General features: G+C 35.8%; 1 protein-coding gene and 1 long non-coding RNA gene across 12 annotated transcripts in view; one reads left to right on the top strand and one right to left on the bottom strand.

Annotated features, from left to right (window-relative positions):
• The window catches only part of LOC139036462 (uncharacterized), a 60284-nt gene that overhangs the window by 9540 nt on the left and 34687 nt on the right, over positions 1-16057 (top strand). The window lies entirely within an intron of this gene.
• The window catches only part of LRRD1 (leucine rich repeats and death domain containing 1), a 31960-nt gene that overhangs the window by 2022 nt on the left and 13881 nt on the right, over positions 1-16057 (bottom strand). For 3 of the 6 annotated variants that reach the window (XM_070471801.1, XM_020902186.2, XM_020902187.2), the window contains exons 2-4: positions 11957-13982; positions 7672-7870; positions 1209-1370 (exon numbers count right to left, since the gene is read on the bottom strand). In XM_070471801.1, coding sequence (XP_070327902.1) covers positions 1209-1370; positions 7672-7870; positions 11957-13903 — 2308 coding nt within the window. In that variant the 5' untranslated portion in view covers positions 13904-13982. Of the gene's footprint in view, positions 1-1208; positions 1371-7671; positions 7871-9510; positions 9619-11956; positions 13983-16057 lie in introns of those variants that run through there. The other 3 variants (XM_070471802.1, XM_070471803.1, XM_070471805.1) reach the window with 2 other exon arrangements.

Genomic DNA, 16057 nt, shown 5'->3' with positions numbered 1-16057 from the left:
AACTTTCCCTACAGAGGCTAGAACCACATGAACCTTCTATCTTCAGGAACTTGAGTAACAGAATGTTAACAAGAAAGTTCAGTCATGTAACTTTACAGCCCTTCTCTAAAGTACTGTAACCTAGCAATAATACAGATCCTTAGAAAGGCCTTCAACCTTTGTTTTACAAAAGTAAACTTACCATTAAATTTCCCCTTTTATGATAGCAGAACCAACTTGCATAGCAAGTTAGAGAAAACAACTACTGTGACTTTTTATTGCTTAGGCTCCTTCTTGCAAAATGAGGCTTTCTTGCAAAATCTTCAGAAAGGTAATCATACATATTGTGGCTTACAGAGGACTGTAACCACCTCCTTTTAGTGACCATCTCAACAGATTAAAGGACTATGATGGTATAAGCCTCTTGATTACACAGACAGGGTACATAATAGAATGATTTGGGGGGATAGTTGTATATATTCTCTTTCCCCAAATCTGGATCATTAAATTGATTTAATACTTTAAAACTGCATTAAATTGGAGGACAAAAATCTGGGTCTATTCTGAGGATTGACAGTGAGCGGCAAACTCAAAGAGTCCCAGGAAAAACCTTAGATGTTGGGAACCCAAACCCAGGGAAAGAATGAGACAGTGCAACTTCCATCCAAAGGCTTGAAGAAACCAGTCTCCATCTGGTGAAAGGGCATTTAAAGAAAATAGACTTGCTCTCTGAAGTAATCAGAAGTCATTAAGAACAGCAGGTATGAAGATTGCCTAACGATTGCAGACAGGTGATCGTAATGGGCCAAGAACTGACAGGCATCAGTGTAAACCTGATCTATGAACTTCCTTCAAGGCCAAATACGACTTTTGGAACAACTGTATATGGTGATATAGTCCAGAACTGATAAAAATTTCAATATGTAGATTCTCTGAGTCTGGCCATGATCATGATGGCCACAACCTCTTGAAGAGCATCAAGGCTAATAGATGGGAAGCAATTAATCTGTGACTTAAATTTACCTGTTTTTCAGTGGTTCAAATTGTAAAGACCTACATTAAATAATCTGAATTATCAAAATAAACCCCTAGCCTTCAGAAAAGGGAAGATGATAAACACTTTAATGTCCCTGCCAGATTGAAAACCTCTGATTAAAGCAAATTATTTGTTAACATACTCATACCAGAAAATAACTTGTAAGCTAGCTAGTCACTCACTCATCACCTACCATCTCTTTCATCTGCCCTCTGTAGATAGCGTGCAATAGTGTACAGTTGTTTTCCTTTACAGATTTCCATTGGTGGTCTCAGCAAAGGGTTATCATCAAAATTTATCTCCTTCAGTGAAAAAAGGTTGTAGATACCACTAGGCAGAACTGAAAGATTATTTCCTAACAGAAAAAAAAAAAATGAATTACATCCTTTTGTAAAGGAAAACTATGGAGACAAATAGCCGTGTCAAGGACAGGGCGGTCTGGCATGCTGCAGCCCATGGGGTCACGGAGAGTCGGACACAGCATGGCGACTGGACAACAATGAAAGGGCGTCTCCTGTGTCTCACTGACGCAGTGCCGGAGGAGCCTCACGGCGCCGGCAAACCTTAAGTTCTTACTGTTGTCCACTTGCTAGGAGTCAAAAGGAGGACGTACAGAAACAGAGCAAGGATTCTTTTTTCCCATAGAGAATGACAAAATAAGATAGAAGGCTTCCCTCTTGCAATACCAGAATGGACTTTACAGAGTAAGTGTGATGGTACTTTTTTTTTTGGTAATTTTTTTTAATAAACTTTTTGTTTTCAGGAATTTCAGGTTTACAGAAAAGTTGCAGAAATTGTATGGAGCTCCTGAATACTTTTCATCTAGTTTTAGTTTTCCCTGATGTTATCATCTCACATTATGATGTCACTTTTTTTTTGGCACATCATGCAGCGTGCAGGATCTTCAACCAGTAATTGAACCTGTGCCCTCTGCAGTAGAAGCACAGAGTATTAACCACTGGACTACCAGGGAAGTCCCCTGTGTTACATTTTTAAATCCAAGAAGCTAACATTGACACAGTACTATTAAGTAAGCTTTGGATGCTTTTGAATTTCATTATATTTCCATCAATGCCCTTTTTCTGCTCCAGTATCTATTCCAGGATAGCACACCGCATACAGGTATGTTCTCCAGTCGGTGAGAATTCCTCAGCCTGTCCTTTTTTCTCAAGATCTTAATGGTTTTGTATAGAACTGGTTAGGGTTTTGAAGAATATTTCTTAGTATGAGTTTATCTGATATATTTTTTCAGAAATAGACTGGGGTTATGGGTTTTTGGAAAGGACGCCACAGAGATCGAGTGCTCTCTTCACCTCAGGGATACCTGACATCCACAAGACATCACTGGCATGCTAACCTTGATCCCTTGGCTAAAATGGGGTCTGCCAGGTTTCTGCAATGTAATGTTTTGATTTGCTCCTGTCCATACTTTTTCTTTAGAACTGGGTTATAAAGTCTAGTCCATCCTCAAAGAGTGGAGGGTAAGTTCCACTTCCTTAAATGTAATTTTTTCAAAACCACCTTAATCTATTGATAATATAAACTTGATGTAAAAAGTAAAACTGTGATTACTGACAAAGAATTTGTAATCATTTCAAGAGGAACTGGCCTAAAGTTTGCCTTTGTGTTATTTGTGTGTTTTATGGTTATGTTATTTTAGCCAAGAATAAAGGAACCTGGTTCCTTTTAGTGAAGAAAGGTTTTAGAAACCAAGATCTGGGCACTAGGTTGCTTATTGTTTCTTGGAGTATGTGCTGCTTCTGACTCATGTATATTCTCTCTTCCTGATATTACTAGCTCTAGGGAAAACTAGTTACCATGTCATAAGGGGGCTGACATGGCAGGGAACTCAATTCTGTTGCAAGCAGTCACATAAATATGTTTTGAAGCAAATCTGCTAGCCTTAATCAAGCCTGTCTGTAGTACCAACCAACAGGTTGGCTGTCATCTCACACAAGATTCTGAGACAGAGCAAGTCAACTAAACACCTTCTGGGTTCCTGACCCTCAGAAACTGTGTGAAATAAATATTTTATTAATTTGAGAAGCTAAATTTTGTGGAAATTTGTCACACAGCAATAGATAACCGATATAACAGCTACCAGCTGAAAGTACTGAACTGAGATCTAAGGAGCTGCCAACTTCAGGGAAGGAGTTTGCATTTTCAGTCCAGCAACTTAAGTGCCCGATGAAGCAACAATAGCAACCAGAACAAATATCAACTTTCTTTGGAGAGAGAGAGAATTGATGATAGACTTCAGGATTCAAAACAGAGAAACAAGAAAGTGTGGCTCACTCCCAAAAGAAAAAAACTGACTCATTTGTAGTTAACAAAAAAAGAATTTTAAAGCAGCTAATACAATGAAGTTTAAGAATATAAAGATAGTCTCAAATGAATGAAAAAAAGGGAAATCTTGGAGGAGAAATATAAACTACGAAAAGAAAAATGGCAGTTCTAGAACTGAAATATTTAGTATCTGAAATAAAAAATTAACTGGACAGATGTAACAGGATAGAGATCATAGACAAGTCAGTAAACTTGAAGGCAGATCAATATGAGATGCTTTAAAGCTGTGTATGTTACACACACACACACTCACAGTTTTAGGGACTTGTTAGACAATATGTAAAGGTAATTGGAATCTTACCAAGAGAAGAGAGAAAATGAAGCAGAAAAAATTTTTGAAGAAATAGGTTAAAAATCCCCAACTTAGTAAAATATCCAGACCAGAAACAGCAAAATCCAAGCAGTATAAATAAACATGAAAACCACACCTAGAATGAATGTCACAGAAAGTTCAGAGTAATCCTCTCAAAAAATCAGGTCCTCCACTTCAATCAATCAAAAGTTGGAAAGCAATAATAGAATCAGTTTTTTCAGAATTCTGGCATTTACTCCAGAATTTTACAGTTAGTAGGATACTGCCCAAGGAAGAAAAAGGCAGAAGAATTTTGTAAGAGAGCACTTTGACTTTTTCACTCACCTCCCTACCACTCTCCATTTCCCAGGCAGCAGCAGTCAAAGAGTGGGCTGGGGCAGCCTGCATTCCTGGTACAGCGTGCTGGCATCAGAAAACCAACATAGACTTTGTTCTTTTAATACTGTGATTTTGCATTCTGACCTGTCTGCTGATTTCCTGATGGACTGGCACAGAGAATGACTTTTGTTTCGCTCCCCCGGCTCAGATAGTTGTTGTCCCGTTTAAAGACATACACTGTCTCCCAGTCCCCCACAAGGGAGGGGGGCAAAGAACAGCAGACAAAGCAGCAAACAAATTCAAAAGCCAAGGAAGGAGAAGGCTGAGGAGGAAGTTTCTTGGGGGAATTAGGGCTCAGAAGAGCCACAGTATATTCTGGGGAAAATGGAATGCAATAAGCACACTCAAAACTGGACACATGCCCAGAAGAAAACTGAGAATCCTAGGCTTGCACCTGAGGTGGATTTTTGGGCTTCACACAATCAGGAAAAGACTAAGACAGAGTCTTAGGTGGCCTGGCTTAGTGTTAAAGTGCCCCAGCTTAGAGATAAACTGTAAAGACTGGGAAAGTAGTATTTTCTTTTATGGCTCTGGGTATTGAAGGACAGAAGAAGAAGTCCATGCAAATACTAACCAAAGAGCTGGAGTGGTTTTAGTAATATCAGATAACAAAGACTTTGATTCCGTAACTGTTATAAAAGACAAAGGGCAGTACATATTGATAAGAGGATCATTACATCAAGAAGATATAACAATTAGAAGTATATACAAACCAAACAACAGAGCCCCAAAACATACTGGGCCAATACTGATAGGATTGAAGGGAAAATCTGGTGGTTTTACAATAATAAATGGAAGCTTTAATACCTCACTTTCAGTAACGGATAGAACATTAAGACAAAAAGTCATTTAGGGGACTTGAACAGCACTATAAAGCAATTAAACCCAATAGATATAACATTCCAACAGCAGAATACATGTTTTTCTCAAGTACACATAGAATATTCTCCATGATAGACTATATATTAAGGCGCAAAACAAATCTCATTAAGATTGATTTAAAAAAAGCCATACAGTATATCTTTTCTGACCACAGTGGCATGACACTGCCAAAAATAATGGAAGGAAAGCTGAAAACTTTACTAATTTAAGCAACATGCCAAATTTAAGCTACCACTGTGTCAAAGGTGGAACCAAAAAGAAAATTATAAAATGCAAAGATAAAATGAAAACACAATAACCAAAAATTATAGATGCAGCAGAAGCAGTGCTGAAGATGAAATCTATAGCTGAAAATACCAACACTAAAAAAGAATATAAATGTAATTACTTTATATATAAATTAACTAGAAAAATATAAGTAAATTAACCCAAAACTATCAGGAAGGGGAGGAAATAAAGATTGCAAGCATGTTCAGTCAATCAGTTGTGTCCAACTCTTTGCAACCCCATGGACTGTAGCACCCCAGGCTCTTCTGTCCATGGAATTTTCCAGGCAAGTATACTGAAGTGGGTTACTATTTCCCACTCCAGGGGATCTTCCTGACCCAGAGATTGAACCCAAGTCTCCTGCATCTCCTGTATTGGCAAGCGGATTCTTTACCACTGAGCCACTTGGGAATTTTTAGAGCAGATATAAATGAAATAGAGAATCAATAGAATCAACAAAACCAAAAGATGGTTCTTTGAAAAGATCAACAAAATTGATAAACCTTTAGTTCACTGGACTAAGGAAAAATAAAGATTCAAATTACTAAAATCAGAAATGAAAGTAGAAACATTACTACTGTTTCTACAGAAGTAAAAGATTGTAGAGTACTATGACCATTATTATACCAGCAAACTGGATAATCTAGAGGAAATGGACAAATACCGAGAAACACAAAACCTGCCAAGACTAAATCATGGAGAAAGACGGAAAATCTGAATAGATCTATGGCTAGAAAGAAGACAGAAACAGTGATCAAATATCCTCCAACAAAGAAGAACCCTACACCTTGTGGCTTCACTGGTGAATTCTACCAAATATTTAAAGAACATCTAATGCTAGTCCTCAAAGTCTTTCAAAAAATTGAAGAGGACCAAACACTTTATAACTCATTTCATGAAGTTGCCATTACCCTGATACCAAAGCCAGAAAAAGACATTTCAGGAAATGAAAACTACAGATCAATATCCTTTTTGCACAAATCCTCAACAAAATAAGAGCAAATGAAATCTAGCAAAATATTAAAAGGATTATACACCATTGTGAGGTGGGATTTATCTTGAAATGCAAGGATGGTACAATATAAGAAAATCAATCAGTGTAACGTGATATTAAGAGATACAGAAAAGTCATTTGACAAAATTCAATACCATTTTGTTATTAAAAACAATCATATTTGTGTGTTTTTCTAATAATAGTCCTTCAAAATACATGAATAAAATTGATAACTAAAGCAAAAATCATACAAATTCCACAGTCCTACTTGTAGATTTTAATGCCTCTCCAAAGCAACTAATACAAGACAGTATACCAATGAAGACAGAATATTCCAACAAGATTATCAACCAGTACTTATATGATATTTATAAAACACTGTACCTAACACTTGCAGAATATACTTTTTTAGAGTATGTGGTATGATTATCAAGGACGGAAAAAATGGGTAGAAAAAAGATATACACCAATTTCAGTACAGTGGTTACTTCTAGTTTGGTTATTGTTGTTTAGTTGCTTAGTCATGCGTGACTCTGCAACCGCAGGGATGGCAGTCTGCCAGCCTCCTCTGTCCATGGGATTTCCCAAGCAAGAATACTGGAGTGGGTTGCCATTTCTTTCTCCAGGGGATTTTTCCCACCCAGGGATCAAACCTGCGTCTCCTGCATTGTCAGTGGCTTCTTTACCAGTGAGCCACCTGCCCCTACTTCCAGTCTTGGGGAGAAGTACAAAAGAAGTTTCGATTCTGTTTTATTTCTTAACAGTCAAAAATACCTCAAGTATACATGTATCCCCTCTTATGGCTGATTCATGTTGAGGTTTGACAGAAAACAGCAAAGTTCTGTAAAGCAATTATCCTTCAATAAATATTTAAATTAATTTTAAAAAACGAATGAAAAAAACTCAAGTAAATGATTCCTTATACCTGAGAGTAAGCACATAAGTGTTTTTTTCTGTAAGCCTGAAATACTTTATAATAAAAATTAAGAAAAATTCTAGTCTAGCTTTGAGAATTCTGATATTTTTAGAATGACTTACTTTTGTTGTTGTAATTGAAGTGATTTACTTTGTAAAAGACTGTAAGATATTAGATTTCTATAGGGTGTAGGAGTGGGCTCAGGGTAGCCAGCAGGAAAGGAAAATAGAGAAAATGCTGACCTAAGGTTGTGTGTGGAGATGGAGGGAGGTCAGGTTCACAAAGGGAAGAAATATTGAATGATTAGGTATAGGCAGAGAAAACAGAAAAGAAATGAAAATATGTTCAAGTACCCCAGCTAGATCATAACCTCTTTCAGGGAAGGAACTGGACTTTAGGCTTTGCTCTCATTTTCTGTATGTGCAATAGCCATTTCCTTCCAATGGGCACTTAATACATTGTGTTGATTGTTTGCCATTCTGTCTTGTCAGCAAAATTTGCAACCTAGAAACTAAAACTCAACTTATTAATAATGCTTATTGATTATACTTGACACTCACCACTCAAGTTTAGCTGCTGGAGAGCATTTAAAGATAGAAAAGATGGTGGCAGATATCTTATTTGATTGTTGTCTGCGTTTAGACTAACCAGACTTCTCAGTTCCCCTATATTTGTTGGCATCTCTCTGATTGCATTATTTGAAATATCAAGTCCTTTAAGTTTAGTCATATTAGACAGCTCTTCTGGAAGTCTTGTTAGCTGTAACAAAGGTTAAACAATTATATTTTTAATAAATATTTCTATGGTGAAAACTTTTTCTGAAATAAAAGGGAGAGATTTTTTTTGTTCCAAAAAAGGAGATATTTTCACTATGTCACAAAGTCTTTGTGATTCCCTTCCTTAATAAAACCCACAACAAATTGTGTAACATCCAAATATCTCCCCAGTCTGACCGATGCTACCTGTTCAACCCTGTGGCTTACTAACTACTTTTTTCACTCTCCCAATGCTTGATGTTCAGTGCCACCTTATCCCTTCTGTCCCTAAAGCTTACCCAGCTTTGCTTTATTCTCCCTGAAGTCTTTCTAAACTATTCTCTTCCATATTTGATCTCTTTCCTCCTACTCTCATCAACATAGCTTTTTATTAATCCCTTGTGTATTCTCCTTGGATTTTTAAATGACATATAGTTTTTGTATGCATGTTCCCAATCATGATACATTTTGAGTAAGTGCTCATTAATTCCTTTGTAATAGACACACACAGTTTGGCAATGTAGCTTCAAATGAAAATTCCTAGTACAAAAAGGATTGCAAAGTAACAGGAATTAAGATACTCTGCTAAGGCAAAGAAGAAATACGCATCTTCAGAAAAAATAAGGTCATCACAAGTGGCTTCTGAAATAGAGAAAGTCCTGTGAGTGAAAAAAAAAGTGTTTTGAATATATAGGCCCCTCAAAAATAATCAGACAACAAGGTAAATGCTGCATATTGAGCTCAGTGTTCTTCCATGTATAAAAGAAGCATAATAGATGATCCTAACTTCAGGGAGATTAAAATTCAGTTTGGGAACAAAATGCATGCGTGCATGCTCAGTCACTTCAGTTGTGTCCGACTCTTTGCAACCCTGTGGACTGTAGCCTGATAGGCTCCTCTGTCCATGGGATTCTCCAGGCTAGAATACTGGAGTGGGTTGCCATGCCCTCCTCCAGGGGATCTTCCTGACCCAGGGACCAAACCCGCATCTCTTCTCCTCCATTGGCAGGTGGGTTCTTTACCACTAGCGCCACCTGGGAAGCCCAAAATATACACATATGAAACAATCAGAAATCAGCACTAATCAATAAGTAATTCAGTGCCAAAATAATGTTTACAATAATATATAGAGAGAGAATTTAGGGAATGTATATCAGCATAAATGAGAGAACAAAAAAAGTTTCATGTAGTTTCAGGTGGGACTCAAATGGCTTTTTGAGAATGAATAGGATTGTATAGAAGTTACAGGACACTTCAGGCAAAACAAATATCATGCATAAAAATGGCCAGTGAAAAGCTGACAAGTAAAGAGGTGATAGGAAGCACAAGGAGATATATTTAGAGAAGGAATAGGGAACCAGCCTCTGGCAAGACTTGAAATCTGTTGAATCTGATCAATACAAATAGCTAGGTCTACAATTTGACATTCTTTCAAACAAATATTCTTGAACAATTTGCTCAGCATTTCTTAGAGGAAGTGCCTTAGAACTGTGTGATTGAGAGAGCTACTCTGAAAGGAAAATTCCTGTTGGGCATCCTTCACTCAGCAAAATAAAAGCCCTGTAATTAACCTGATTCCTGTTCTTCAGATGACTGTACAGTGAATATATGCTGTTATATAGATTAATCTTTTGAGTATATTACCTTCACCCCAAGAGGGTTATCAAAGTGATCTTTCCAATGATAGAGGATATTCCTTTTGAAAGGAGTTTTGATATATCATTTTTCTCATTTGGTGACCTTCAAATTGATGTTTTAATGACATGGCATTTGGCAACTGTCCACCCATCCAAGGAATCTAGATTCCTAAGAATGGCCCTGTGAAATGAAGGCTGATAGTTTTGATGAGTCCTGAAAAGAGGAAGGAGACAGAATCAAAGAGAATAGCAGAAGTTTACCAGAGTAGTCTAGGCATGAACTGAGCAATGAGCATGGACCAGGATGCAGCCAGTGACATTGGAAAATCAGAGAGAGGATCCAAGAGCTTTTTCAGAGGAAAAATGAAATTGCTTTGGTGTAAGATTCAGTATGATTGGTGATGGTTCCATGATTTCTAGATTGGCAGGTCTGAAGAAAGTGGCATCACAAACAGAAATGGGGAAATTTTGAAGGGAGTTGCATTAGAAAGAAAGGTGGGTTTGATTTTGAAGTTCTATTGAGTTTGAGACAGTAGAAGAATAAGAGAACAGAGAATATCCAGGGAATTTGTGGTACTAGTGCACTGATGAAAGATTAGCTCCAGATATGTGGATCTGAGAGTTATGTGCATGCTGAGGTCTAGGAAGCAGTTAATAGAAAAGAGAAAATTAAAGACATAAATTTGTAGATTTCCCTAGTAAGATATAAGAAGAGAAAGTGAGAGGATTATAAATCAGCCAAGGAATTAGTTGACAATTATAGTACAGAACTAAACCATGTCTTTTAGTAGAAGAGAAACTTTTAAAATATAACATGTATTATTATTCATTCCATCTACTTAAGCAAGTATTTTCTGGAGTAGTCTTTCTGGAAAATGTATATATAGCAGATAGGTTTAAAAAATAACTTTGGGAAATGTGGGTTAAATAGAGACAAACCTATCTCTTTGTGCAGGCCACTTGAGAGCTTTTAATGTTTTGAATCCATTGTGATTCTCAAAGAGCCCAGTGCTTCTCAAAGCTCATGGGCCTAGTATTTTTTAGTAACAGACTCTGGGAAATCTTGGGCTTCCCTTGTGGCTCAGATGGTAAAGAATTTGCCTGGAATCTTCCAGGAGACCTGGGTTTGATGCCTGGGTCGGGAAGATCCCCTGGAGGAGGAGCTGGCAACCCACTCCAGTATTCTTGCCTGAACAGAGGAGCAAGAATTCCATGGACGGAGGAGCCTGGTGGGCTCTGGTCCATGAGGTTGCAAAGAGTTGGACACATAACACATACACACACACTAGGAAATCTTGCTGTCCATAATAGTCCCTTGTGACTTGTATGACTTGTGAAAGTCGCTCAGTTGTGTCTGACTCTTTGTGACCTCATGGACTCTACAGTCTATGGAATCCTCCAGGCCAGAACAGTGGAGTGGGTAGCCTTTCCCTTCTCCAGGGGATCTTCCCAACCCAGGGATCAAACCCAGGTCTCCCGCACTGCAGGAGAATTCTTTACCAGCTGAGCCGCAAGGGAAGCCCAAGAACACTGGGGGGGGGGGGGGGGTAGCCTGTCCCTTCTCCAGATAATAGTCAAGCCTCTATCAAATTAATTTGACTGTGGTGGTCAGATTAAAGATAGCTAGGTAATAGCTGTGTCCTTTTCACTTGTTTACTGAGATCTTAATATATAAATCAGATCTTAATATATAAATCAGATCTTAATATATAAATCAAATTCTTTGATTTTTAAAAAATATTTCCATAAAATTCAGTCAGTGTTGAGTAAACTGAAATGCTAAGAACATTTATACCCATTGATCTAGCAGTTCTTTAGGGGAAATTCCATAGGGAAATAGTAAAATATGAAAAGGGTACATTTATGAAGAAGTTCATCATAGCATTATTTATGATGATGAAAAATGGAAACATCACAGAATGCTTAACGAGAGGATTAGTTACACACATCATGCATTGGTTATAAAAATTATTGGGAAGATTATGTTATAGGTAAATTCTTATATGTTAAGTGAAAATAGAAGATGTTAAAATTGAGTATACAATATTTCTACAACTGATTATAAAATCATATAAATAAGAAAAAGCAAGAGTAAAAGTAAGTTGTATCAATGTATGTCCATTAGTTGTATTATGATGGTATGCTTGTGGAATTTATTTTTACTTCTTTTTTGTCAATTTTCCAAATTTTCAATAATGTGTTTATGTTACATCCATAAGTTAAGTGAAAATAAATCTATTAATTTGTCACCTTTAATTACTTGGCATTTCATTTTAGTGAAATGTTTTCTTGTTAAACTCTTGTGTTGAAAAGTTTATTTGTAAGCCATGTTTGAGGTGTTTGAGGTTAAAAAATAAAATATTTCAGCTAAATTAGACACACACACACTGCAGCTTAGATTCTGACCCCTCAGCCCTCCGTTCCCCACAAAGCCCAAGCCGTCTGTCTCTTACCTTTTTCCCATTTATCTGGCTTATATTCAACTCTTCCAGTGATTGAAGATGGCAAAGTTCAATAGGAAAATACATAAACTGATTGTTTGAGATGTTTAATTTCTGGATTCCTTTTAAGTTACAGATCTCTGAAGGTATAGTCTGTATTTGGTTTTCTGAAAGATCAAGTACTCGCAAATTGTCTAAAGTACACACTTCTATGGGGAAAGTTTCCAGCTTATTATAGCGTAAAATAAGGACATGGAGTGATACCATGTTGGAAATAGATGGCGGAATTTTCCTTATTTTGTTTTTACCAAGATCCAGGTATTCAAGATTAATAAGAGAACATAAGTGCTCCGAAAATATAAGGAGTTTGTTTTCATTAAATTCTAAATGAAGCAGTTGTTTATTGAAAGATATGTCTACAGGTATTTCTGAAATATAATTTCCATTGAAACTCAAATAATAAAGAGAACCTAAAGCACACAAACCTAGTGGGAAATACATTATCTTATTATAACTCAATTCAACTTTAGCTATGTTTTTGCAGTTTTTTATTTCAATGGGAAAATCTGTGATAAAATTTCCTGAAAATTCTAGGCTGAACATATTATTAAGATGTGAAATATATTCAGGTATTTTCACTAGATAATTTCTGTTTATATGGAGTTTTCTTAAGTTTTTAAGCTTATGGATGTTCTTAGGAAGTTCTGTTAATTTATTATCACTAAGACTAAGGCATTCCAACACTGCACAGTGGGAAATGTTCTCTGGCATGTCTTTCAATAAATTTTTATCAAGTATTAGAATCCTAAGTTCCTTAAAATTCTCAATTTTGTTTGAAATAACTTCCAATTTATTGTCTGTCAGTTGGAGTTCTTTCATTTTGAGCAATAAAAAAATTTCCACAGCCAAAAAGGTAAGTTTATTGTGATCCAGTAAAAGTTTTTCTAAATTTTTAAGCTCCTTAATTTCTTTTGGCAAACTGTTTATCAGGTTTCCAGTAAGATTTAGTGAAATTAACTTGGGAAGGAAGCACAAAGCTTTAGGAAATATTGTTAACTGATTATATTCCAGATTAAGAGCCCTCAAGTTTTTCAAACTAGACAGAGCATCTGGTATATGTCTTAACTTATTTTTAGCCAAATTTAAAATTTCCAAGTTTTTAAGACTTTCCAAGCCAGAAGGAAAATCCTCAATGCAATTGTTATTTAAAAATAGTTTCCTGATATTCCCAAGCTGTGATATTTCTTTAGGTATATGTGATATTTGGTTGTGACTGACATTTAATAGTTTTAAATTATGAAGTAACTGAATTTCAGATGGAAGTGTTGATAGCCCATTTTTTTGTATGGATAGAATTTCAAGTCCTAGCATATCCCTTGAGTCTGCCCCTTTAAAATTTTTTATTTCATTCTCATCTAAATACAGATATTTTACATATTTGACTTTTAAAATGTCCTTAGGGAATTCTTGTAAACCCTTGGCTTTGAGGTTAATTGTAAAGTTATCTGATGGTAAGCCAGATCCTTCCTGATTTTCTTCAGAGAGTTGTGGACTAATTTTTCCTAATGTTTCATAAGGTAGGGAGTCAACAAAAGCCTGATATTCAGTCCTCATCTCAGTTTCTGATAATGATGAACTTGGTGAAACTCCAGTTTTTGACTGCAGGCTGTCATATGTAGTAATTGTTTCAGAAAATTGGAGAGTTTTCCTTTGTTCTTCATATTTCTTAGACTTACTTCCAGAGGAGGATGTTGATGTATCATCATGTATAGCTAATGTGTTCTTTCTAGGAAGCATTTCATAAATTTGGTTGGAAGATGTCTCATCGGAATCTTCCTTTAACAAGTTTGATGTTTCTTTAGTAAGTCCAGATTCCTCCACTGACCGTGATCTAGATTCTTCTCCAAATCGACTAATAATATCCTCTAGCTCTTCTGAATTACGCTTCTTTTCAGACATCTTATTTGTGGGTATATTTTATACCAATACAAGATTGTAACTCAGTTATAATTTTCATGTTTAATTTTTTCCTTTGAACCTACAAAACAAATGTTGATGTTAAGAGATATAATAAAGATGTTAAAGTCACAAAAGAATTTTAATACAATAATTTTTATTCTGTAATGAATACTTTCATAATCATTAAAAACATTTATAACTAATTAACATATATAATTACTGGCTAAAGACATTAATTGATTGGATGCATTTATCACATGATACTCGTAAAATCACATTAAGATTATAGAAAGGAATAAAAATATCAAAGAAAATGAGAAAGGACACATAAGGGAATGAAAGAACTCAACTTTTTGGAAGACAGGGTGTAGCCAGTGATTCCCTCATGCCCCATGTAGAGAGAGTATCATTCTCATTGTGGCTATGATTACATATGGTAGATTTACATATGGTATTGAAGTATCTTGTCCCAACACATGCAGTGTGTATGACAATTCTCCAATAGGTGAAAGTAAAATGTCTTAAGGAAGGGGGGATGCTTTCATTAAAAGTAAACTGGAGGTAAAACAACCTTTTCAAGGACTAATGCCTGACTTTAAGTCTTTCGTGTAACTCTTGAGGACCTGCACAGCTGGGGAGCAACCTCCTCAAGAGGTTTGAATCCAACCTCTGTAGGTCCCTCTTTCAAGTTTATGGGTTTTAACAGCCCAACCTGCATCCCTAGGGGTGGAAGCTGCTTCTTGTATTTATTGTCTCTGTTGCTGCAGCCTCAGCTTTACCTTTTCAGTACTCCAATACCTGTCTACACAACTCCCTATATTAACAAATTATTATTATTATTAATTGAAATATGGTTGATGTATAGTATTTGTGTTAGTTTCAGGTGTATAGCAAAGTGACTCAGTAATATTTTTGCAAATTATCTTCCATTGTAGGTTATTACAAGATATTGAATATAGTTCCCTGTGTGATACAGTAAATCCATGTTGCTTATCTATTTTATGTATAGTACTTTGTATCTGTTAGTCCCATACTCCTCTAATTTATCTCCCTCTACCACCTTTCCCCTTTGGTAACCATAAGTTTTTTTTTTTTTATGCCTATGAGTCTATTTCTGTTTTGTATATATATTCGTTTGTATTTTTTTTTTTAGATTCCACATGTAAGTGATACCATATAATACTTGTCTTTATCTGACTTGCTTCTCTAAGAATAATATTCTCTTGGTCCATCATATTTCTGCAAATGGCGATATTTCATTTTTTTTTTAAGGCTAAGTATTATTCCATCACACACACACACACCACATCTTCTTAAGGGAGCCATCTGTTGATGAGTTCCATGTCTTGGCTATTGTAAACAGTGCTTCCATGAACATTGGAGTGTGTATCTTTTTTATTAGAGTTTTCATCTTTTCCAGATATATACCCAGGAATGGAATTGCTGGATTATGTGGTAGCTATCTTTTTTTTTTTTTTTTTTTTTTTTTTACGAATGAGGCAATTTATTAACCCAGTTTTTTTTTTTTTTTTTTTACGAATGAGGCAATTTATTAACCCAGTTTTTTTTTTTTTTTTTTTACGAATGAGGCAATTTATTAACCCAGTTTTTTTTTTTTTTTTTTTTTTTTACGAATGAGGCAATTTATTAACCCAGTTTTTTTTTTTTTTTTTTTTACGAATGAGGCAATTTATTAACCCAGTTTTTTTTTTTTTTTTTACGAATGAGGCAGGTAGCTATCTTTTAAAGAAACCTCCATACTGTTTTCCATAGTGGCTGCACCAATTTACCTTCCCATCAACCGTGTAGAGGGTTTCCTTTTCTCCACATCACCTCCAGCATTTATTATTTGTAGACGATGGCCATTCTGACTCATGTGAAGTGCTACCTCATTGTGGTTTTGACTTGCATTTTTCTAATAATTAGAGATGTTGAGCATTTTTTATGCATCTGTATGTCTTCTCTGAATAAATGTCTATTTAGACTTTTTTTGGTTTGGTTGTTTTCTACAATGTTGAGTTATATGAGCTGTTTGTATATTTTGGATATTAATCCTTTGTTGTATTATTCAAAAATATTTTCTCCCATTCCGTATGTTGCCTTTTCATTTTGTTGGTGGTTTCCTGTGCTTTGCAAAATCTCTAAGTTTGATTA

The sequence above is a fragment of the Odocoileus virginianus genome, chromosome 1, assembly GCF_023699985.2.
Source record: "Odocoileus virginianus isolate 20LAN1187 ecotype Illinois chromosome 1, Ovbor_1.2, whole genome shotgun sequence".
Taxonomy (NCBI): Eukaryota; Metazoa; Chordata; class Mammalia; order Artiodactyla; family Cervidae; genus Odocoileus; species Odocoileus virginianus.
Note: the sequence above shows the minus strand (reverse complement) of the source record. Positions and strands in the feature narration are given on the sequence as shown.